At 34.9% G+C, this 26,483-nt stretch overlaps 1 protein-coding gene across 3 annotated transcripts; it reads left to right on the forward strand.

Moving 5' to 3' along the window:
- The first annotated feature begins 21,459 nt into the window (after positions 1 to 21,459).
- Positions 21,460 to 24,641, forward strand: LOC116129737 (protein CHLOROPLAST IMPORT APPARATUS 2-like). Of its 3 annotated transcripts, XM_031415452.1 has the most exons (3): positions 21,460 to 22,627; positions 23,446 to 23,598; positions 24,483 to 24,641. In XM_031415452.1, the coding sequence occupies exons 1-3, from the start codon at positions 21,557 to 21,559 to the stop codon at positions 24,564 to 24,566; spliced, it is 1,308 nt and encodes a 435-aa protein (XP_031271312.1). In that variant the 5' UTR covers positions 21,460 to 21,556; the 3' UTR covers positions 24,567 to 24,641. The 3 variants fall into 3 exon arrangements, with proteins under 3 accessions (XP_031271312.1, XP_031271314.1, XP_031271313.1); XM_031415454.1 differs by lacking the exon at positions 24,483 to 24,641 and having other exon boundaries at positions 23,451 to 23,596; XM_031415453.1 differs by lacking the exon at positions 24,483 to 24,641 and having other exon boundaries at positions 23,400 to 23,523.
- Positions 24,642 to 26,483: the final 1,842 nt, after the last annotated feature.

Here is a 26,483-nt window from a genome sequence, read left to right on the forward strand (position 1 = left end):
GTTGGCTGTTGATGGTCGCTTTTTGACGGGAAAGTATGGAAGTACATTGTTGGTGGCCACTACACAGGACAGTGAGAATCACATATATCTCGTTGCATGGTGTGTGGTTGACTCTGAGAACGACAAGTCGTGGATTTGGTTTTTTCAGCAATTACTACAAAAGTGCCTGACATGATAAGTTGTGCATAATATCTGATAGACGTAACTCTATAAAGAAAAGGATTGCCACTATTTACCCTGAAGCACATCACGGATTCATTATGAGGCACCTTGGTGAGAACATAAAATAAAAGTTTAAGTGTGTTGGCCTTCTTCAGACATACCACATGGCAGCAAAAACTTATCGAGTTGATGAGTTCGAGGAGCACTTCCAGCAAATCTGAATCAAGGATGATAGAGTCGCTAAGTATCTTGAGCATGATGTTGGTTTCGAGCGATGGAGTAGAGCTTACTTTCTTGGAAGAATGTTTGATGTCATGACCACGAACATAGCTGAATCCATAAATTCAAAGTTGTTAATAGAAAGAGAGTTTCCAATAGTTGCCCTTTTTGATGAAATCCAGAGGACATTGTCATGGTGGTTCCATGAGTGTCGTACAGAGTCAGATAATTTTACCACAACTCTTGTTTCGTTAGCTGAAAATTTATTGCGAGAACGTATGGAACTGTCAAATGCACTGTTTGCCTATCCTCTTAATGCTTAAGTGTTCACCGTGTGCGGCTATGGTCCGGATGCCCTAGTTAATTTTCTTAGTAAAACTTGCAACTGTAAAGTGCTTGACATTCAACGTTTATCTTGTCCTCATGCACTAGCAGCACTGAAACACCAACAGAAGCCGGATTTTGGTTCAAGAATTCACATGGAACTTTGCTCCCCTCTCTATATGGCAAATAACTACATGATGTCTTATTCGGAAATAATATATCCAGTTCCTCTAGAAGAGCAGTGGGTAGTGTCAACAGAGTTGGTTGATATTATCATCCATCTGCCATTCAAGAAGACAGAAAATGGGAGAAAAAGAGTTAAGTGTATTCCATCAACCTGTGAGATTCCCCAAAGGATGAATAAGTGCTCAATTTGCAAGCAACCTGGCTATAAGAGAAGCAGTTGCCAAAATCGATCACATGCAGATCCAGAAAATTAGGTTAAAATTGATTAGTAGCAAGAAAGCAAGCAATCTACAGATAAGATCGGATCGCTTAAGTGATCGGTTGTTATCTGTAGATCTAAACAACATATCGTTTAAGTGATCTTAGGTTGCTTATGCGATCTGATGTTCAGATCTACAGATAATAGATGATCGCTTAAACGGTCCTTGGTTGCTTAAGCGATCTGCTCTTATCTGTAGATTTGAACATCAGATCGCTTAAGAGACCTAAGATCGCTTAAACGATCTGATGCTTAGATCAGATCTGAACACTAGATCGCTTAAGCGCTCTGCTGCTCATATTAGATTCGGTAACCCCTCGATCTTTTCTTATATGCAGATCTGACAAGTAGATCGCTTAAGCGATCTGATGAAGTTATTATGTTTCTGTTTTGTGGTGCATTAAACTAATTTTATGTCCTTGTATTTCTAGCTATGTCATCAAGAAAAAGGATAAATCGAGAGAGTTGCCAAGGCCAACCGTTGAAGAGTTGTTGTTTTCAATTTTTTATGTTTTAAATTTAATTGTTACCTTGAATAAATCATCCTTTATAACGTATTAAATCAAATTAATTATTTTTTCGTTTTCATCAATTTTAAAAAAGGTTTAAATAAGTAGAATTTCGCATATTACCTCTGTACGACACTGATTGTTGCCCAAAGATGTAAGACAGGCAAAATAAATATTATCAACATAATTGTCGTATCAAGTCAATCGATCAATCAATTTACTGAATTAGTCATGAGTGTGGCACATTAGTAGAAACATACCTCATTTCACAAATATGGATAGTTATGATTGAATATAGAGCTCACCCACAATACGGAATATAATTTCTCACTCAAACGTGCACAATATCAAACGATCGGCAAGATAAGAAGCAAAATGGCCTTGGCCACTTAAGCGATCATAAATCGCTTAAGCGACCAAGGCCAAAATTGAAGAATCGCTTAAGTGATCTTGGTTCTACCTTGGACGTGATCGCTTAAGAAATCATGGATCGTTTAAACGACCAAGGGTAAAAGTGAAGAATCGCTTAAGCGAGACATTAAATCTCTTAAGCGATCTTGCACATCAGGTGACTTGATTCTGCCTTGGACATGACCGCTTAAGCGATCATAGACCACTTAAGCGACCAAGGGTAAAAGCAAAGAATCACTTAAGCGAGACCTTAAATCGCTTAAGCGATCGTGCACCTGGGGTGACTTGATTATGCCTTGGACATGATCGCTTAAGCAACCAAAGGTAAAAGTGAAGCATCGCTTAAGTGATCTTGATCTTGGCTTGTACGTGATCGCTTAAGCGACTGAAAGTGATCTCTTAAACGACTAAGGCTAAATATACTAGATCGCTTTCAGAGAGACCTAAAATCGCTTAAGCAATCCAGTACAGTTGGATGACCTTTATTCGGCATTTGACAAGATCGTGTAAGCTATTTATTATCACTTAAGCGACCAAGGCTAAATAGACAGGATCACTTAAGCGAAACCATATATCGCTTAAGCGATTAAGGGTAATTTACTTTGGAACTTTAAAAATATTAAAATTTGTATTATATAGAATAATTCTATACTTTAATATTTCTTTTCCATGTTTATGTACAGACGTAAAAAATTAATTTAATTAAAATATAATTTTGAAAAAAAAATCAATTAAGTGATATAAATAATCAAATCAATTGATACAAGACAGATCATGGTCTACAGAACTAATTGTACAATCAAAATTGAAGCTTATTTTAATCTAATCATTTTCAAATACATAATCCATATTTATGAAATGAGATACTTTTCTATTAACATGTCACGCTAGTGCACTATGACATTCATCCATATATCATACGGTTGTAACCATAATATGTGTTGATGGAATTAGGTTGCAAATAATCCTTCTTAATTGGCCTTGATAAGTGTTACTAACCGATGTCGCTTAACATTAACGTTAATAATCATGTGATGTTGTGAACGTCCGAAGTTCACATTAACGTCACTTAATATGGGGTTGACAACCTACTCAAAAAAAAAAAAAAAAAAAAAAGGAATCTCTTAAGCGATCTTATCATCTCTCAAGCGATCCAGTGTTTATAAGTTTTCATCTCTTAAGCAATAATGTTAATCGCTTAAGCGATCTTGTGAAATGCATAATAAAAATAATTCGAATACACTGGATCGCTTAAGAGATTTCATTTCTCGCTTAAACGATCCTGTATATTTAGCCTTAGTCGCTTAAACGATCTAGTACAGTCGCTTAAGCGATCACGTGCAAGCAAGAATCAAGACCACTTAAGCGATGCTTCACTTTTACCCTTGGTCGCTTAAGCGATTATGTCCAAGGCAGAATCAAGATCACTTAGGCGATATTTCACTTTTACCCTCGGTCGCTTAAGTGATCTATGATCGCTTAAGCAATCACGTACAAAGCAGAATCAAGATCTGCCCAAATGCATGATCGCTTAAGCGATTTACTATCTCGCTTTAGCGATTCTTCGCTTTTACCCTTGGTCGTTTAAGCGATTTGAGATCACTTAAGCGATCAAGTCCAAGGCAGAATCAATATCTGTCCAGATGCACGATCGTATAAGCGATTCATCGCTTTTACCCTTGGTCGCTTAAGCGATTAAGTTAGAGGCAGAATCAAAATCTGCTCAGATGCACGATCACTTAAGTGTTAGGAAACGGTCCATATACGCAACGGAAAACAAAATCATAATAACAAGGATCGTTCCCATTGAGCCAAGATTAAAGGTACAATTTTACAGTTTATGTTAAAATAGAAATCTGCAGAAATTAATCATGACTTTAGAAAAACACACGCACGTTTGGAGGCTCCTCCAAATTTGTCTTTGAACGTATGTTTGCTACCAACCCAAGTGTAGGATCGAACCGACGTAGTCCACATGAAGACAATCACAAAGAACTAAAGAGGGATTTGCTAGATCCTCCTTAGCTTTAAGATCAAAGAAGAAAATCAAATGAATTGATTTTGGGCAAAATGTAATACTGCCGTGGGAGAGGAATTCAGGCTGCTGTGTTTTGGGTTTTTTCAAAGAAAAAAGTGAACAGTGAATTAATTGAATGATTTTACAAATAACCTTTTTCTTTTATATTGAAAACTTAGTTGCCCTATTCCCTTATGGAATAGGCTTGGCTCCAACCCAAACACCCCATGTTACCAAACACTCCCAATTAGATATTTATTTTTATTTCATCATTATCTCAATTAAAAATCAATTAATATATATTTAATCTATATATATTAACATTTAACAATAATGATGATTTAATTAAATATATGCGAACACATATTTAAACGTAATTTCACATATTTAATTTTTCTAATAAATTAAATAAAGGCTACGACCTCAGCAAATTTAATTGCACTGTGAAATTACCAAAATACCCTTTCGCCTAAAAAGACGAAAACGCCCTTCTTTCTTCTTGGCTCTTAAATTATCTTCTATGTGTGTGACCCATAGGCTCCTCATCATACCGGTAGTGTATAGTATCGTGATTAACACCAATTAATCGTCTCACTAATACATAGACCAAGATTGGCCCCTAGCAAGGCATCATGGCCACCCGATAGATTCGGATTCAGCAAATTAGCTACCTGTCAACGATATGGTTACCGTACAATTCGATCTTTTCATCATATGTTATCTCGACGACACGAAGGCATAGAAATAGTGTCAACCTTCGGTTACTCTCGATATTATGTATTCAGTTTCTAGACCAATGACCTGTATTATAATCTGGATAAAGCAACAACTCAATACCACTGTGACCACATTTTTAGTGTCATTGTCATATACTGAATTGCGCCGTGAGATAACTTCTCCCGTACCCGAAAGTGATGAATCCTCTGTCAATCCACCATAGTCTTGATACACTTCTTGATGCAGCCAATCACCACCGCATTGACAGCTCTGAATAGAACTGCGTTAGGCTAGTGTCAAACTGCACCAATCGGTGCACAAGGTGCTCTAGTGATCTCACTTGATACTCTCGTCATGGTTCTACCATTCTAAGGACATATATCAATACATATTGCAATAATAATGATTTACGCAATATAGAATAAAATGTCTTTTATTGATTAATGAACATTATTACAAAGAGTCAATTCTATAATAATTGATTGGCTCTGGGGCATCTACTCTAACATTAAGCGATTTATGGTCTCGCTTAAGCAATTCTTCACTTTTACCCTTGGTCGCTTAAGCGATCAAGTCCATGTCAGAATAAAGATCTGTCCAGATGCTTGATCGCTTAAACAATTTATTGTCTCGCTTAAGCGATCCTATATAGAAAACTGTTGGTCGCTTAAGCAATATATGTTGTCGCTTATATATCACTTAAGCGATCATGGGCAATACATATTTTTTCCAGCTTTTCTCTTGAATTTTGACAAGCTAAAATCACCAACACATTAATTCCACATTTTCTCCTGAATTTGACAACCTAATTGCATCAACACATCAATGCCATGTAACAAGAATACTAAATAAACTCAAACTCAAAAGAGGGAAAGAAATACTGAATTGCTTTTGTACAAATCTGAAATGTGTCAATTACATTAAATTACAACATTATATACAACAAATAAATGTCCTATGTACACCCAAAACAAAAGCAAGGTCGGCAGACTCCATCCCCTCTCTTCATCATTCTCTTTAACCACTTCCCTGTCCTCCAAAATTATCCAGCACACCTTCAGCAGTAGCAACAGCCTCTTCGTCTTCTTCTATAGCACCTATTCCAACATTATCCAGCCCTGGCCTTGGCCTTGACCACAAAGCATACATAACACCACAACCCAAGTATCAACAGCCTGATGCCTAACAACACCAGCTGATCCAATTTAAGACAATCCAATTATTCAAGACAACCCAATAAGACAGCATCACACAAACTACAAAATTCTAAGTCCAACTTCCATACCTTTTGATGACAGCATCAACAATGACTTGGATTGAGTTCTAGTCAGTCAAAAGGGATCCATATGCCCATGGAAGCACTCAACAGCCCAACACTCCCGACAGTTGCTCATTGTTTCGTCATTCAAGCCGTCCATCGGGGTGTTGGTCATGTCGAACTCAATAAATTTTAGTGCATATACCCTGCAATCAACACTACAATAAGAGGAAGACATTAGCATTAGAATCAGCTTATAGAACAATTGTATTATGTAGGTTTTATACAAAATTTATCTTGAGTCATTTGTCAAGACGGGAAGGCGCTTGAATGGCCACTTTCCCGTTAGTAGTTCATCACCCAAGTACTGAAACATCCTGTTGTTGTGCAACAGCCGCAGGAATAATATACTGCAACTCCGTCTCCAACTGCCTCTCTTAACAAATACTTGGGTTGCAATCAAGGATCTACAGCAAGCCCTCCTCTAGTAGCACAATGACAGTTATCTAATGCATATCCTTAATGTTTATGATGCAGTATACTCTTTTAACGTTTGCCCAACTATTGTCATGTTTGGGCCTTTCCCCCTGTACATACTGCATCATCTTGTCATCAAACTGAAAATCATCAAAGACACCATCGAAGTCATCTGTGGCCAATCTTTTTCGCTTGCCTTCCCTTGTTGCACCTCTACCATTAGTCTTTTTCATTAAAGTGTCATATGTAGTTACTAGCGTTTGGCCAAAGGCCACATCGGTGATGGCACATTTTTTATACATTATATCACCATTTCTGTTTTGTCTTTGCCTCATAAGTGCCAATACTTCATCGATGTGCTGCATCAAATAAAAACAACATGATAAGTATACAATACCTTATGGAAAACATAAACAAAAATAAGGGAAAATAAGTGAAAATAACTCACCGAGTCGTCTAGCCACCTGCCTATTGTCAACATCTTTTCAAACCACTCCTGGGGATAATCCCGATCTTGCACTTCACATGCCCGTCACTTCCAAAATCATTGTAATAGGCATAGAAGAGTTTTTTCTTTTCCTCATCTATTGGCCTATACAAATCGACCTTTAACTCCTCCGTTTTCACTTGCCCACTTCCTCTGCCTTTCTCCTCCATTTTCACTTCCCCACTTCCTTCGCCTTCCTCCTTACCCCTCTCCATTTTTGCTTCTCCATTTTCACGGACTTCCTCATTTTTTTTCTTTGTTTTCCTCTTCTTTCCATAACCGTGTAAGGAGAAATTATGTGCTTACTCTTTCAGCTCTCTTTTTTATGCTCAGATTGCACTTCAACCTCTTTCAATACCGCACCAACTTCCTCCTCCACCCTATCAAATTTCTCCTCCACCATTTTCATCCGTCCTTTCATCTTCTCAAACCTCTCATAAACGGTTGTTGTAAAACTCTCAAACAAACTGTTTGTGAGGTCAACCACCTCATTCTCCCGACCCCGATGCCTCGGCAAAGCAGTACATTTTGTACCGGTTTGCCAATTAGGTGGAGGCGTACGAACATCTTCATCCTCCTCCTCATCCTCCCTCCCGCTAATTAGAGCTTCATCATCCTCGGCGTTAACAACATTCTCAAGCAGTGGCCCTGCAACTGTACTCACATGCGTGACCCTTTCTAGGTCCCGCATTAGGCGATCTATCCCTTCATCTGATGCATCGTGTAGTGCTTTGAACGATGTAACATACTCCTCTCTCGCTTCACCCCTAGTAGTGGTGAGGAAGGGACGGACGACTCCCTACAATAAGAAAAAATTAATCAAATTTAAAAGCCAATGCACATTCAAAAGATTAATCATTTAATCTTACCCGAGCCACTTGAATTTCCATGTCTATTTTGTCATAATCCTAATGGGTATGTTTCTCAATGTGCCACCACAACATCCTAGGAAATTGCGATCGCTCATCCAAAGTCTTCATCCTCCCCCCTCTCCCCCTTACCCTCGCGCCTTAGCCAAGACAAGGACGGCCTCATACATCCAAGCTTATATTGTAAAAAAATAGTCCATATCATAATTAAAGCTCATATAATAAAAAAAACATAACAAAAAATATTAATATTTACCAGCATTGCCCATGAGAAGCCAAACAAATTTTACGTGCTCGGTCTATTCTTCTCGACAGATTGGCGATGCTTTAACGCCATGACTTTTCCTTGTAGGGAGTCCATGGTTAGCTGAAATGATACTCGTCCCCACCGATAAGCATTAAAGAAGTCCATGTTGTTTGCAAACTTCACCCAATACATATTAACAACTTTTGTTGAGTCAGAAGCCATTAGGATCGAATGCACGAACCACACTAGGCACATCTTGAACCACTCTAAAAAGGTATACTCACATTCTCCTCATCAGGGCATATTCCATTATCCCAAAACGTAGTGGCTTCCCATCCACCATAAACCACATTTTTTTTTTTTTTTTTTTTTTTTTTTGCTTTTAACTGAGTGCAGCAACATATAATGCATTCCCTATCCCAGAACATCTTTTTCCAATTTTCTCTGATGTTCACAAAAAAATCGAAATAACTCTCTTTGAATCAGTCCATACCCTTCTTTTGTTCCTCTAAAATCTCTATTATTCTCATAAAAACTTGCCAACTCGACCTAACTGTCACCCATATGAGGAAGCATGCTACCTTATCATTTACAACCTCCAACCCATAGTCTTTATAATTTACACTTCGAAAAATCTGCACAATCGATATAAACTAAATATCAACAAAAAAAAGAAATCAAAACAACCAATAGGCAGCCAATTTGAAGGATATGGGCTTTGAGGGCATCGGGGAGTGGGTGCTTTTGGCCTCAAGAGGAATTGGGAAGCCAATGTAAGCCCTACAGAGGCTGTTGTGGCAGGTTCCATGAGGTTGGAGGGCTGGGGATGGTAGGAGGTGGCAGAATAGGGGGGCTGGAGGGCTGCCCTAGCCTTCAACCTCACAAGCAACCTCCCTTGACTTCCCCCATCCTCTGGAACCCAAACAAAGTCACTCCCCCGATGCCCGCCAAGTGTTTAACAAAACGCCACAACCACCATAACAATAAAACCAACTACATATCCCCCAAATTCGCAGAAATCAATCAAATTTCTCATCAAATTCAAAACAACAAGTAAAAAATGTACCCTTTCTTCACCGACGTCCTCCTCTTCAAAACCATTTTTCGATTCTTCTCTCTGTTCTTGTGCCGCCGTTGTCTCCTCTGCCTCTGGACCACCTTGACTCATTGGATGATCCACTTGAGCGTCTTCTTCGACAGGCTCTAAACAACCGCCGCCGCCACCAAAGTCTAGGATTTGGAATGGGGTTGGGTTTTCCTCCTCTTTGTGAATATTAGCCATGATTTTGTGTAAGGAAGCTTTAGGATCAAATATTTGCTGGAAATAAGGCACTTTCATCGCCGAAAATCGAAGAGAAATCAAAAGTGTTTGTCAGTCGTTTTTTGGGTATATGGCTTGATTAAGCGATTTTGAAGGGTGGGGGTCGTTTTTAATTTTCAAAATTTAAACAAACTTCTTTTAATTAAATATTACCCACATATGTTTAAATCTTTTCAGTTTAACTCGTTTTACATGTTTAATGAATCCTAAGTGGGCCACGTCAGTTTTTGTAACTTAAAAAAATTGCAAAATATTTTCAGGGTTATTTTTTAAAATATAAACTTGGGAGGTCTAGCCAATTAAATTTCCTCCCAATCTTGAGACCAACTCAACCACAACTTTTTAACCCAAGAAAAATCATCATCATCCAAGAAAAATCGTCATCACTGTCTTCAATCTTAACTTACATGGGCAAGTAATCTGCTTTACAATAAACCCACAATATAACGATTCACCCAAACTAGCAAAATCCACCTAAACCAGCAAAATGAACCAAGATTTCACATCCATAACAACTGTTCGTCACAAATCCTGAAAAATAAGTCATATATCATGGAAACAAAAGGCTAATTAGATGCTGCCTTATCTTCCTCCAAAGACAAGATCTTTTATCACTTCAGTCAAAGAAATCTAAAATCTATTCAGTGGGGAATGGGTCGATCAAATGGATGGCACCAGTGAGAAGAATGAAATGAAAGTAGAAAGGCTTTTCGCACAGATTCAGACGAGAGGAGAATAGATGAAACGAGCCAAGAATCTCTTAAACCGTCGGCGGAGTACTTGAGTCAGAGTCGGCGGAGTACTTGAGTCAGAGTCAGCGAAGTCGGCAAAGTCCCTCAATCAACCGATTCACTGCGGTTGCGGATGAATCTGATATGAATAAGGAAATTTGAAATTTAGGCTTTTTGAATTATGAAATCAAAATTGGATTTGATATTTCGATATTTTCATATTTTAGGCAGAACAAAAAATTACATATATCCCCCAGTACTTGCAAAACTTGCATACATCCCTTATCGAGCTCAGGTAAGCTAGGGAGCCACTTGAGTCGAGTATTAGGGAGCTCGAACTTGGCTCAACACTGTACTCGGGCGCCTGAGCTAAAAGCAAACTAAGCCTAAGCTACTCACCAGCAACTCGAGCTCACCTTACATTAGGGGTGGACGAGTTTGGTTACCTACCCAAACCCATGGAACCGGAGCTAGAATCGGCCTGGAAAATTCGAATACCCCTACTATTCACAAAAATAACAAATATATCCTGTGAAAATTAAAAATATAACCCCAACTATTTACAGAAATTACAAATACACTCGGTTCCTACTTGGGTGCCTGGACCTTGGTTCCGATTCGAGTTCCTAGTTCCAATTCCAATTCTTGCAGTGGTGGAATCGAAACCACACAATATTGATTCCAATTTTTTAGAACAAAAACTGACCCTATGAGGGTCGATTTCGAGTAGGAACTGGAACCGGAACTCCGGGTATCCACCGGTTTCGAATCTACCCTAAATTTCTACACACCCCTACTTATAAGATGAAAATTGAAGGAATGGAATCAAGTGTGTGGTATGTGGACGAAAAAACCCTCACTATTAAAATATTTCGTATAAGTTAAAAATTATTATTGTATTTTTAAATAAAAAGTAATTATGTAAATAATAATAATAACAAAATAATTATTTAAATAATAATAAAAACTTTAATACTATAGTTAAGTTTTTTTGTTTTTCACTTTAATAGTTATTCTGACAAAAAATAAAAATTTAAAGACCAGTCAATGAACAGCTGGTCAAACATCAACCAACGTTAGTGAACAATCGATCAATGCTGGTCAATAGCTAGTCAACAATAGTCAATTCTAGTCAACTGTTAAACTAATGCCAACATGTGCAAAAACTTATTTTGATATTCACAAAATTATAAAATAATAAAAATTGAAAGAAAATTATTTAAAAGAAAAATTCAAAATAGGGTCAAAAAAGTAAATTTATTGGATTCTCTGCCTCAAGAATTAGGATTCCTTACAAAATTTTGAGGAATCCTTTAACCATGTTTTTTATGGAATTGAATATGCATAGGATTCCAATTCTTTACTCAATATCAATAAGAAAACAAGGGATTTAGGAATCATAATTTCATTCACTTGTCAATTCTTAGAATTAAACATGGCCTAAAATGCTTCAACTATTTCTTTAAAGAGAATTTCAATATTCTATTTATGTGAAAATTTTACATGCAAAATTGAAAAATGAATTAAATGGAAATATACTATGAATACATTTTTTTTTTTTATAACTTTTTTAATATTTTAAGTCAGAATTTCATAAGTTGCCCCCACTAGGTTGAAATATTTTGAATGGAGATATACTACGAATAAAATTTTATCTATATAGTTTTTAAATATTTTAATTTATAATATCTTAAGTTGTCCCAACTGGTGAAATCTTTTGAAAACAAATATACAGTGAATAAATATATTTTTTTTAATATTTTAATTTATAATATCTTAAGTTGCCCCACTAAGTTGAAATCTTTTTAATGCAAATATATTAATATTATGAATAAAATTTTCTTTATAGTTTTTTAATATATTAAGTTGAAATCTTAACGTTGTCACTAGCCCAAAGCCCATTCTAGTATTAAGTTAGAAAAGGCGCAAAAAATCTTATCTCAAGACTAAAAAGAGCGACTTTAGAACGTTTGATATGTTTGGAGCATGGAAATGGACATGAAAAAGTAGACTTTTTCAGAAGTATCCATACTCAAGAAAAGATAGAACACAGATTATGGTCCCAAAAAATGTTCACTTGTGTTGGGAATACATAACATAGTTGATGATGGTCCAAAAAGAATGGGTTTATTTTTGTTATGAGGGATAGGCCAAGTGGTAGCCAGGATTAGCATTTCAGAGATTATGATCTTCTCCATGTTTTGAATGAATGGGCCATTTGTTTTGGATTTTTCTATGACTTTGAAAGACATTGATGTTTCAATCATCTTTAATCCACCCTCGTTAATCTATTTTTTTTTTTTTTAAGGCTTATACTTTGAATTATGAACTTCTTTGTGAAGTTCATTTAGGATTTTCTCTTCCTTTTTCCATAAAAGAAAAAGGGAATCTATGGCTGCGTTTGGTTCAGTATTTTTATTCATATTCTGGATCGGATTTAACAAATAACGTTTGGTGGCTTATTTTCACAATGCAATCTTAAAAATATTTTCCTGACAACTTTTCTGACTTTTTTTTTACCGTTGAAGGTTTGCAGTCTGCTTTTATTTTTCTCAGTTTTCTTCACTGCTTCTTCACTGACATTTCCCACTTTCTCACTTCACCATTTCACTTTCTCAGTTCACCATTACCAGCGTGCTTCACCATTTCACATTCTCAGTTTGCATTACTAGCTTCACTGCTTCACCACCGTCACAAACCATCTTTCTTCTCCAACATAATCTTCCTCCTGCAAATTCAAAACAAAGCACATTATCACACAACACCACCCAATCAATCTGCCAACATCATCACAACAGAACCGCATGGCCACCACCCATCACCATCTTCCACCATCATTGTAAACCCATCACGAATACCCACCGACTCAGATTTGTCACCGTTAAGCGAAAAAAGACTCCGATCGTCACAACCCCGTCGCAACCACCCACGGACGACGACGATCTGTCACCGTTAAGCCACAGAGCCTCCGATCGTCACAACCCCATGGCAACCACCCACAGACGACGACGATCTGTCAACGTTAAGCCGCAAACCCTCCAATTGTCACAACCTCACCGCAACCACCCACGGACGACAATGATCTGTCACCATTAAGCCACTTATTCCAATCCGTCACCGGAAATATCTCACCTCCGTGAAGGGAACAACGTGAACGGGAAAGGAAAAGGTGTTTTTGAATATATTTTTATAGGTTTGTAAATGTGTTGTCTGTATGATGTGCACATGAATTTGTTTGGGAATGGAGTTTGCGAATGAGTTTGTAATAAATCCGTTGATTTTTTTTTTGTTTTGCAGGTTTGTAAATCTGTAATTTATTCAGATAAGAGAAAGAGAGACCTGTTGGCTTTTGCAAATCCAGTTAGTGTTTATTTTCAAGACACCCAACGCAGTTGTCCTGATTTTTATTTTTGTTTTGCCATTGTTAGTACTTTTTTTTCCTTTTATTATTCCTTTTAATTTGGACAAAATATTGCGCAGCTTCATATGTTCTGAATGGAACATGCTGTATGTAATGGATAAATTTTGGGAGTAAATTTTTTTTGGATTATTAGAAATATTTTTTGCGGATTTCACTAACTGATATATTTGTTCTGTAGATTCGACATCATTCTTTAATCATAACAACAAATTATGCTCATATGCACAGATGTTAATATAATTTGTCCCGATGTCGCAAAATTGATTACTACTTGCAGCAGAGGCGAAAGTTTTGACGTTTTTCCAGACTTGGAGTTCGTCATACACCCTGTTGGTTGACATTGTCTGTATCTTCCCCTACATTGACATCTTCAAGCAGTGTCGGATCGAACAAGGTATAAGTTTATATGTGTTTACTTGATTACGTTAACATGTGAGTATTATATTTTGTAATGTGATCGGTGATTTGTATGGTGTCCCAATGTTGGTTGTCCCTCACCGTACTGTCCTTAGATGAGTAATTATGTGGCCTGGTCTGTCGAGATGACCCACAAATTTCTGGTCCTATTATTTGAGCGGGCCAAAACTTCACATGGTACTGCAATAAAAACAGCAGATTACCAGGAAATGTTGGACGACATATCATCAGTGGCTGGCAGAAGACTCAACGTCACATAATTAACCTTTAAGTTCTTTCGCCTGCGAAGAGTATATCAAGCATGGCGGAAATTGCTGCAACACACGGGGTTCGGGTGGGATCATGAGTCATAAAGTCCAACGTGTCCTGTAGAGGTTTGGCAAGAATATGTCAAGGTAAATTTTCTTCTTTTTTAACTAATATTAATCAACGACACCATAATTGTACGCATTTTTTTTTTTCAGACTGCCAAATATTAATATATTATTCTTTTAACTTACTAGCAAAACCCACTGGCGCAACAATTTTACCACAAGGTACTTCCTCACAAGAAGCTTTATGAAATCATATTTGAGAAGCAAACTGCCACTGGGAGATATGTGTACACATCTACATCTCAACCGGTGGAGACCTCCACTTATTCCAATCAGGGCGCGGTTCCCATGGATGATAACGACTTTGAACCTGATCCAGATCGGACGACAAGGGAAAAACGACCAAAAACATCGGCCATGGAAGACCGAGAAATAGGAGGAACAGAAGCGGCCCGAGACAATCACTTGCGGATGTCATTGGTAGATTGACGGACGAGCTTGTGGAGAAGCAGACTATGGGATCGAGGGCTAGCAATCGTAGTGCAGATGAGAGGGACGAAGAGAACACCAGTGCTTCATCTTATCCTTTTTCCATGAGCAATTGTATTAACATCATGACAGCCATGCAAGTACCCACACAGTTTTACTTGCCAGTTGTCAAGTACTTATATCAAAATCCAGGGTGGCAGGAGATATTCGTGAAACTCTCGCCCCGAGGAAAAGGCTAACCGGATTTATAACGACTTTCCTAATTTGTAGATGACACTACATTTCTTAAGTGTTTGGCAACAATTTTGTATGAGTTAGTGGGAACTTGTCATTACAATTAGAATTTATAAACGCTACTGTATGAACTTTTTAAAATTATTGTGGTACTGTTTTATGTGATATTACATGTTTCAACCCTGTTTTGGATTGTCATTAGAATTAAATATTGACTATTATATTTTGCTAAGTAGTACAACAACCGTTAATTGTTGATCAATGTTTTGCAAATGTGTAGGTTTAAATGGCGTCGTCTAGCTGTACAAGAAGAAGATGGCATGCTACAGATGATGAAGAAGAAATACTGACAGATATAGCTATTGCACTCTGCGGTGTTGCTGCGTTAGAAGCAAGTAGGCGTGAACTACAACATACATCCATATTAACTGGTCATGAGTACATGTTGGAAGTACTCAATGGTCATCCTGACAGGATCTATGACAAGTGCCGCATGGACAAAGACTGTTTTACATACTTATGTGAAATTTTGTCCGATCAAGGCAAATTGCGACCAACCAAGAAGACGAGTTTGGAAGAACAAGTTATGATATTTCTAAAAATCGTTGGAAAAAACGAGACAATCAGAATGATGATGGAGGATTTTCAACATTCGGGTGAGACGATCTCTAGACATGTTGGCGCAGTTTGCGACCCTATATGTGAGTTAAAGACAGAGTTTATCAGACCACCTGACTTCAATGATGTTCTATGGGAAATATTAGCGAACATAAAATATTACCTTTTCTTTAAGGTACTGGTTCATTATGTTTTCTATTAGTGGATAGTTAAGTTCATTGTGTTATTAATTTTGATAGTCGGTTAATATGAGTAAAATTCAATTTTCATGATAGGACTGTATTGGAGCCATGGATGGCACACATGTATACGCTTCGGTTCCACATGAATTTGCCAATAGGTACTGGAATCGCAAAGGAACGTTGTCACAGAATGTAATGGTTGTATGCGACTTTAGGATGATGTTCACTTATGTCGTTACTGGATGAGAAGGATCTGCGCATGATTCAAGAGTTTTAAATTCAATTCTTGATGATCCTAATTCTAGATTCCCACATCCTCCACCAGGTATAAGTATTTTCTTGACGTATTATAGCGTATTTGCTCCACTGTTGAGGCCCTGTAATTCAAATAAAGTGTCTGATATTATTACAAGGAAATACTATTTGGTTGATGCGGGTTATCCAAATAGAGATGGGTTCCTCGCCCCTCATAGGCAAGTGGCTTACCATATTTCTGATCACCGCCGTAACCGAAGGGGGCCATAAGAGTTGTTTAACTATAGACATGCTTCACTCTGCAATGTTGTCGAGAGAACCTTTGGTGTTTTGAAAAGACGGTTCCATATTCTAAATGGAATGAACAATTACCCGTTGGACAAACAAGGGAAGATTGTTATGGCATGTTGTGTACTTCATAATTTTACCAGAATGTACAATATGGACGACCGTATCTTCGAACAAACCAATAATAGTACGGGTAATGAGCAAGTATATTGTGATCGTCAAAACGGGGCAGAATATGACCGAAATGGAGAAGGACCGAGTCAACCGCAACAAGGTATTATAGACAACATGACGACTGTACGGGATAATATAACGAATGCACTGTGGGCAGCACAGTGGACCATGTCGTAGTTGTTAATAGAGTATACGTGTAAGAATGATTGTAAGGGTTGATAATTAGTACTCTTGTCATATATGTATTAATGTGATGTTTTTAAACAGTTGGATTAGTACTTGAAATTAATATAGGTTTTTGTTTTTTAATATTTACTGGTGACAAAATTACCAATAAAATGTTTAATATTATTAAAATGTAAATTGATAAGTTATATATATAATAATACATTATTTTAACAAAATTCACCAAAATATTATATTAATAAATCATTTATAAAAAAATATATCAATCAAATATTCAACACAAATATTAAGGTCAAAATATTCAACCAAACACATATTCTTCAAATCATATTCTCGAAATCATAACGCTACTCAACTATCCAATATTATTCCTAAAATTATATCCAAAATAATAAACCAAACGCACCCTATAATATCCTCATATTCATGAATTCTATCACATTATAGTATAATCTAAAATCTTAAAGTATAATGTAATTTTCTATTTCTATTACCTCTTCTACTGTTGAATCCAACACTCATTAGATAGATTCCAGTTGTCATGGGCAAAATAATTTTAGTTTAACTATCTTAGACTTATGAGAAGCTTAATAATACGATTAATTCATACTAGTGTAAGTTCTACCCGCTACCTAAAAGTTTATTAATGACAATGAGATTTTTGTTATTTCAAAAATATAAAAAAAAAAAAAAAATGGTATTAAATCAAACTTTATCAGTTTAATGTTTAAGTTATTTTTTTTTTTTTAAAGAGAATTTGTTTTTGTTTTTTTCATAACTAAGGTTAAGAGGATCTTATCATGTATTATTATTATTATTATTTTATCATTGGAGTGTCTGGATAATTTGCGTGCATCTCAACTGATCTTTCGGGTTTTAGGATCTTAAAATTGTTAATCAGGTAAGAATCTTAGTGACCATCTTTATTAATATCGTGGAGGGGGAGCTTAAACTCAAAAATTTATAAAAAAAATTTTACACTTTTACCATCAAATCACTTAATGATGATTTATCATGTACGATGTGAATGATCTAAGACGTAATATCATGATAAGTAAGACTAAATTGTTGAACAAAGAATGAGACACATGTATCATGAAAGTTCTAGTTTTAAAGGCTATGAGATGTCCAACTCAACTCTTGTAAAAGATAAGGTGTTGTCAGTGTTGTCAATATGATTAGATTTAGATGATATACCTTTCTGTGGCCAAAAACAATTCGATCCGTCCATCTCCAGTTTTAGATTTCAAACTCTTACATTTAACCTCTTTTAACTTTTTCAAATTTATCATTTCACACTTAATATTTATGTCACTTGAGTATTATAACCCAATTTATTAAATATAGTATTTATTTATTTCACAATGGATCGTTTGTCATTATTTAAGAAAATAATATTAAATGTATCATAATTATGGAAATATCTTTAATACTAGAAATAAAGAAGAATTGGGAGAATCATGAAGACAACAAAGATGTTGATATCTATATGTTTTAAATATCTGGGGATTTTTTTCTGGTATTTCCGTAAATATTATGAAAAATGTCCTAAAACTCTCAAAACCGAAGAAAGCGCAATACTGACACTTACATTTTCTCTCTTTGTTTTTTGCCCTTTTCTAGTTTATATATAAAAATATTTTCTTTTTTCAAGTCTAACATCGTCACTTCCAGATAAGAAAGGCAGTGATGTTTTCAATATTTGCACTAAAGACCCTGTATTCTCCTATATTAAAATAAATAAAATCATTTCATCGAGAGGCTAATTTATAATATAAAATATTTGAACCGATAGAATATATATTTATATAATCAAATATTTTAACGAAGATATTTTTAAGGGTAAATCTCATATGTTCCGATGATTTTTTAAAAGTATCAAAATTCCTATGTATGTATAAGGGTTTCCAATTTTTGTAGGAAGGTTTATGGTATATGTAAAGAGTTTTGTAATAATTTTAAGGAGTTTTGGTAAATTCAGTGAATAGTTAATATGTTTCTTTGGGCATTTACAACTTAGTATTATCTCAAAGGACGATAAAATTCGCCCTACCATTACTATTCATTAATCTATTTTTTATATGTATTCATCTATTTACTTTATGATAAATAAAGGATCAAGATCTTCTATTGATATAATTTTTACCTTACAAAAATATAAGTATATGGTTAGTGGTTGATAAAAAAGTATATTAAAACGAAATAGACTATAACTATACGTTATCATTAAAATACCGGCATAATAAGATGTTTAAAAACTCAATAAATAATCATAATTCTCTAATAAATTAGTTCATAGGAAAGAGTTTGTATTATTTTACATAATTATATTCAAAATGGATAGAGAAAGAAGATCTTTTGTGGGATTTAACAAATATTTTTGAATAAATTTAGGTTGATGAAATGATAAAATTTTGAGAGTGTAATGAGAAGCCAATGAACATAATGAGCCCAACGTATGAGTGCCAAATGCCACAAATGAAGGGGCAAAAGACACCAAAAAAGGTTTAAATCATTACCATTTCCGTTGCAGCTAATCACATCCAAAACCCCACCTCCAAATCCTCCCTTCCTCTTCCTCGTGAAAATCCGCCAACCAATAAAGAACATGCCACATCTGCCCTAAAAAATCTATTCCACCCAATTACCTTCTGCCATGTCATCAGATAAGAAACCCTTTCCCATTAATAAAATCTCTTTCATTTTTGCAGGTGGTATGGGTAGCATACTTAGAATTATCCAACCATGACACCCATCATTACCATCAGCTCTTTTTTGTGTTACCAAAATGCCCTCGTTTATACCTACTTGAAATTACAAATTTGACATTTAAATATTAGTATTTATAAGATATAATAAAAATGTATATAATAGTTAAGAGAGTCGTTGCCTTTGTATTAACATAATATTTTGTAATTTTTACCTTTAAACGGTAATTGTTAAATAATTTTACAGTTTTAAAATAATAAATTAAAGTTATAATTTAAATTCTCTTTGTATGTTATTTGTATATCATCATGCCATTTGCAAGGCTTCAGTTAAACATATGTAAATTATGTTTTATGCTTTATAATTAAATTTAGATCTCAATTTAATTTCTTTTCTCATTATAGGATATTTTTTCAATTCTTAAAGATTTCATTTTTGAAACTGCAACATTCATGCATGTATACTAAAAATGACAAATCTCAGCACTTTATCAATATGGTTAATTATATAGACATAAAATTTTGCTACGTTTTTGTTTCACTTTCTTTCATAATCAATGGATAAGTTATGTTTTATGATTTTTATTCAAAATATATCCAATTATACTTTAATACTAATAGTACCCATTATTCAATCCATCTAAAATTATTCAATTTTGCTATTTCTATTTGTTTTCTTAAATCTTAGAAAGATAAATATTGGAGAATGATTGTATATATATAAAAGTTAAGGTATGTTTTATTGTTCATTAAAAAGATTATGTTAATGTTTTTGAATTTTTTTTTATATTATTTATTTATCTCTTTAAGATTTAAGAAAACAAATAGAAACAACAATTCTAAAATTTTAAATGCATAGATCAAAGGTGAGCGTCTAATCGCTCACTTCACAAACCTTATAATCGAAAGTAAATGATTGGGCACTCTTTTTTGTTCCACACATTAAGAACTTTATAACTTTTGTATCAGAGAATTTTCATATATATACATATTATTTATATATTTCATTCTTTAATTTGTTGTATTTGATTTTAAAATCTTGTTAATAAGAGGGGCAATATAGTAAATGGGTAAGATAAAATAATTGATCTAGTTACTAGTAGTTGCAAAGAGAAGACACAAGAGAAAGAGGAAGAAGGCAAATATATGACAGTGGTCCACAACCCAAACTGCAGAAAATTAGCCTTGTCTCTTCCTCTGTTCTCATCTCTTCTCTGCAACTGCAACTACCACTCACTTCTCTTCACCCCTATGTCTACACTAAACTCTTAACGGGTCTTTCCCTTTTATCTCCCTCACTCTCGTGACCTACTTCTTCTGCTCTGCTCTGTTCTGTTCTGTGTTTACACAAATAAATATGCTCAACTCTCTTTGATTTTCTTACTGGATAACTTTCCTTTCTTGGATATTTCTCATTCCTTTACCTTTAAACATTAACTTGCTTGTTCTTGGATTTTGCAATTCTCTTGAAATTTTGGTGTTTTCTTTTGCTTCTACAGGGTTTTTTAATATAGGTTACTAGAGTGTTCTTGTTTCTATTTATTAAGTTGAGGTTTTTTTTTTGGCTTTTTCTTCTTTTTTATATTTTTGTTGGTGTTCTCTTTTTAGGGTTCAGGGTTTTGTAACTCTTTCCATGAGACTCTTTCTTTTCTTGCCAATTCAAAGCAAAAACTGAATTTTGAGCTTTCTTGGAGTTGGGTATGTGCTATTTCTTATCATTTCTTTAAGCTCTGCTTCTACTATTTTATTCTTCAACAGGATTTTTTTTGAAATTTTCTCATGCTTTGGTTGCTGTTTTTCTCTCTTTGATTATAATCATACCTTGAATTTAAGCAGAATTTCAGGTTCTTAAACCTTAATTTCCTCTGAATTTTCTTTTCTCTCTAGAGAATTCCTCTGCCAATTCTTCATAAAAAAAAAAAAAAAGTGTTTTTTGAGCTTTTCTTGGAGTGCCCACTACCCAATTCTCTTGAAGTTTCTCTTATGGAATATCTTCAAAATCTCTCTTTTTAGGTCTTAAAAATCTAGAAATAGACCTTAAATTGACATAAAATTCCTTTAGTACTATCTACAAAAATGACTTCATGTTTAAGTGGAGGCGGAAGAACTTATGCATTAGACTTAGACATCATAAAATCTCCATCTTCTTCAACAAGAACTTCACACACTTCTTCACCATCTTCAACCCTCTCAGAATCAAGCAACTCCCCTCTAGCAATCTCCACTAGAAAGCCAAGAACCGCTCGAAAACGCCCCAAACAAACTTACAACGAAGCCGCCGCCCTCCTCTCCACGGCCTATCCCAACATTTTCTCTAGAAAACACTTGACGAATCCAAGTAAATTCACCAACCTTCACGAATCTTTCTTAAATGAATCCTCAGAATTGTTGTTGCCTTTTCGCGTTTTTGACCACTCGGGTTTTATGCTCCATCAACCAATTCAAGATAAACCCAGATTCCCATTTGAGCGAAAAGTCTCAAGTTCTTGTGACAAGCCTTGCCAGAGTAATGGTAATGGTGAAGTTGATTTCCAAGGGAATTCCAATTCCAATTCCATGGAGTTATCCAGTGAATTCCATGAAGATTTCGATGCCGAGTCGATTCTTGATGAAGAAATCGAGGAGGGAATCGATAGCATTATGGGGAATTTGAGAGTCAACAACGATGATTCTAATGTTAATGTTGCTTCGCATAATTATCAAATCAACAATTCTTGGTATGCTAATCCAATGGGGCTTGGATTTGGCGGGAAACTGCAATTCGGAATCGGAATGGGAATGAGAAGAGGAGTAAACGCATTGAGACATGTTGATGAAGGAAATTGGTGGAGTTTTCCAACAGTTGATGTTGTTCAAATCTCTCCAAAATTCAACAACCACCACCAGAACAGTAACAGTAACAAAAAGGTTTCAAATGAGAAAAAGAAAAAGAAGAGGGCTGAAAAGGAGAGTGAAAAAGTTACAGTTGAGTACAAGAGTTTGGAATTGAAATCGAATTCACCTCAAGAGAATTCAATTCCGAAATCCAATTCAGCTGAATTACTATTGAAATTGAAGTACGACGACGTAGTGACCGCTTGGGCTGACCGTGGTTCACCGTTTTTAGATGAAACTTTGGGCTCCGATGTTCAAGGAAATGATGTCTCTGTATGTTTCTCATCTCCCGCCGGCAATTTTAAACATTGTTAAAACTTTTAACATTTACAAATAATTAGTTTTAAGTCCTTTTATTTATATATCTTTTTTATTTTAATTTTTGGATTATAAATCCAACTTTACCAGCCTATCTATTTATTCTTCTTCATTACGGCACAATGAAAGTAAGTGCACTTTATGCACAATAGTCACGAGAAAAAGTGAAATAAATTTTGACTTTTTTCTTTTTTTTTAATAATCTGAATATATATTTTTTATTTTCTTAAAGTTTGAAAATGTCTGTATGAGCTGACCTTTTCAGCTTTTATTTTGTTGTTTATGGGGGACCCTTTGAGCTATTACTTTATTCTACAACTTTTGCTTTGCTTTGTTTTCCCAAGTCTACATACCCCTCTAATTAAGAGTGTTGCTATGGGTACTAACGGATGGATACTAATCTGTGTACTAACTAAAGTATAGTACCCGTACTATGCGTATAGTACCCGTACTATGCTTTAGTTAGTACACAGATTAGTACCCATCTGTTAGTACCCAAAGTATTATTCTCTAATTAAACGGTTCATTTTACTTAAAATATTCTTTTATGACCCGAAACTTGTTTTTCTTCTTTGTCTTTTGCAGCCAAACGCTGTCGTAGTATTATAAAATATGTGTTTTTTTTTTAATCACATATGTCGTGATAAAGATTTATCATAATGTAGGAAAATGACAGAATTACTTTGATTTTATGAGATGATAGTACTTTAATTACAATGTGGTGCAGGCTACTGAATCATTTCCATTCTTCTAATTTTGCCATTTTGGGGCAGGCCAGGCTGGCACAGATTGATTTATTCTCTGATAGCGGTGTGAGGGAGGCTAGCGTGTTGCGCTACAAGGAAAAGCGGCGTACACGTCTTTTCTCTAAGAAGATCAGGTACCAAGTCAGAAAAGTCAACGCTGATCGACGGCCCAGAATGAAGGTATAATAATAATTGCATGCATCATCAAGCTGCTTGCTTTGTTGCACGTTGATTGTTTGTGATACATCTAATACGAGTAGTAAAATTTTGAAGAGACACGTGGCGAGTTGTGATCAGTTGTTGGTGGGAATTATACTACATGGCTTTTTTCTTTTGGTAGTTTGGTGACATACAAAATTCACAGGATAATGGGAAGATTAGATCATCGCATCTGGATATTGGTAAATCACATTTTTCACCCGTATTATTGACTACGTTACAGTAGCAACATAACAATCCCCTTATTACTAATTAACATGAAATTTTATAAATTATATATTTAAAGTATAGTTTGATAAAATAATAAAGATTCTCCTTAGAGTTGATGAAATAAACAAAAATCTCTCGACTATAGGTGTTAAAATAAATGATCAGAGGATAATTACGTAAATATTCATCAATTCTTAATAGTGTAATTCTTAACTGTTCTCTGTTCACTAATAATAAAATATTTTTATTATTTTAGAAACTTTAAAAAGATTTTTGTTCTTTAATCAAAATTTATAGTCAAATTAACCCTTAAAACTTTGATAACCTAGTTTGCTCATTTTTAATATTATAAATGTTTTAAAAACTTTATTTATTAGTAAAAAATCTAAACATAATTTGCATCTTGTTAGTACAAAAATTTTAATTATTTAGCAATAAAATGGTAATATTCTAAAATTTTGCTTACAAGTTGATAAAGTAGGATAATTGGACAAGCACGTTTATTATTATAAAATGTATATCAATCAATTCCATTATAATATATAGTTTCACAAAGCATATTGATGATTCAATAAAAAATGTGAATTCAATTATTAGAATGAATACTAATCTGTTAAAAATTTTAAATGTGACAGGGGCGTTTTGTGAGGCGGCCAAATTCTACCGCAAATGCTCAAGATGAAAAGGGGAAAAAGAAAGTCTTACTTTCTGATTTGTGAACATTTTTTTTTTCTTTTTCCAACACTAGAAAGCTAAAGAGACGGAGAGTCGCTAAAAAGAGTGATGAGAAATAGGCCTTCAAATTTTAGTTTATATATATATATATATATATATATATATTGCTATGGGTTTTCTAGACTTTTTCCATATGCTTTCATATTAATTAAACCCGGTTCAATTACTTAACTAACATGTTGATTTTACGTCATGGGAACTGTGTTGGAATTAATTAAAAATACTTTATATTATAGTATTATTTTAGAATCATTATTAAATTAATGAAGTCAATCTTTCAATGATTGTAGAATGTTTTAGATATCAGTTTTCTATGTCATTTGAGAATCAAGTGTTGATACCAAATTTAGATCTAATGGCCCAGCTAACTCAATCGCCTTCGGCCCTCCACCCCACCGTGAACCGAATGCTTTGAGAGTTCATTTATTTTTTTCAATGGCACATAATTTTTATGGTAATATTATCCTTAATATGAGATTTAAATTAAATTAAAAATTTTCGAAATACTGTACATAATAACATCATTAAAATTAGGGCTATTATCCCACACCTCCCTTAATTTCAGTTTTAGACACTCACACCCAAGGTGAAAAATTAACCAGACCTTCCTCCACATTTAGAGAATTATCTAATACCTCTCCTCATTGATCTTAACTAATAAATTTCTTCTATTTTATTTATTTTATTTAATCTTAAGAGATTGATTTAGTCTTGGCAAAATGGGTATATAGTTGCGGATACCCGTATAAAAATGGGTAAGACCACACATTTAGGGCTGTTTTCATTTACCCGTAACCGTCGGGCTCTTTTTTTTTTTTTTTCAAATGTCTTGGGTATACCCAAAAAAAAAAAAAAAAAAAAATATATATATATATTATATAACCTAATTCCAAAAGATTAGAATTCACAATTTTTACAAATCTACCGCAATCTACAGTCTCATCTTCTTCTCACATCACAAAAGCTGCTGTCACTCTATCAACTCCAGCAGCCTCTTCAACTCTACACTTAACTTTTAAGCTTCATTCTGTCAATAGTACGTATCTCTTTTTATATTGTTGTGTGTTATGCCTAAAAAATCAGGACTGACGTAAGCTTATATCAGTAAGCATCAATTAGAGTTCAGGAAGACTTTGCGCCTTCCAGGATCTGTCACGTCGCCCAAAGATAGGGAGAATACGGCTTTCACCAACTCAGTGGGCTCAAGTTTTGTCTGTGAATGAATGAGATCCGCACACCTGTCCAAGCCCCATATAATTTAATGATATTTCATAAGTTATCAGCCAATGGGACGCAAGGAAGGACTTGCACGACACCTACCCACCTGCAGACTTGTAATCATTACCTTGAACTCAATGACTATAAATAGAGGACTCCTCCTCATAAAATCGGGATCTCTGATTTTCATAAAAACAAATAACAAAGACAACCTAGGGTAAAGATATTGGCTTAATATTCTCTCTGAATACTAAGCATTTGTAATTCTTGTTAGAGTAGGTGCCCTAGAGCCAATCAATTATTGTAAAATTGACTCTGTAATAAATGTTTATTTATCAATAAAAGGCATATTCTATTATATCACGTAAATCATATTATATGTATTGATACATGTCCTTAGGATGGTAGAACCGTGACGAGGGTATCAAGTATTTCAAATCTTGATAGTGAGAACCCTATGATCACATATGGTGGCCATTCTAGAAACGTCCGTAGCCCAGTATTATTCTGACCAAGGACACAATAATACGGTAAGACTATCATAGTATTGAACGACCCTGACAAAAGACAGTGACTGATCTCACTTGTCAAGGTTGTTTACCGACAACTTGGTGCAACGCATGTGTGTTTGCTAGAGGCAAGTTCACTGGACAGACCCACCAGAGGATTCCATATGGATGGTA

The sequence above is a fragment of the Pistacia vera genome, unplaced genomic scaffold (assembly GCF_008641045.1).
Source record: "Pistacia vera cultivar Batoury unplaced genomic scaffold, PisVer_v2 Contig213, whole genome shotgun sequence".
Classification (NCBI taxonomy): Eukaryota; Viridiplantae; Streptophyta; class Magnoliopsida; order Sapindales; family Anacardiaceae; genus Pistacia; species Pistacia vera.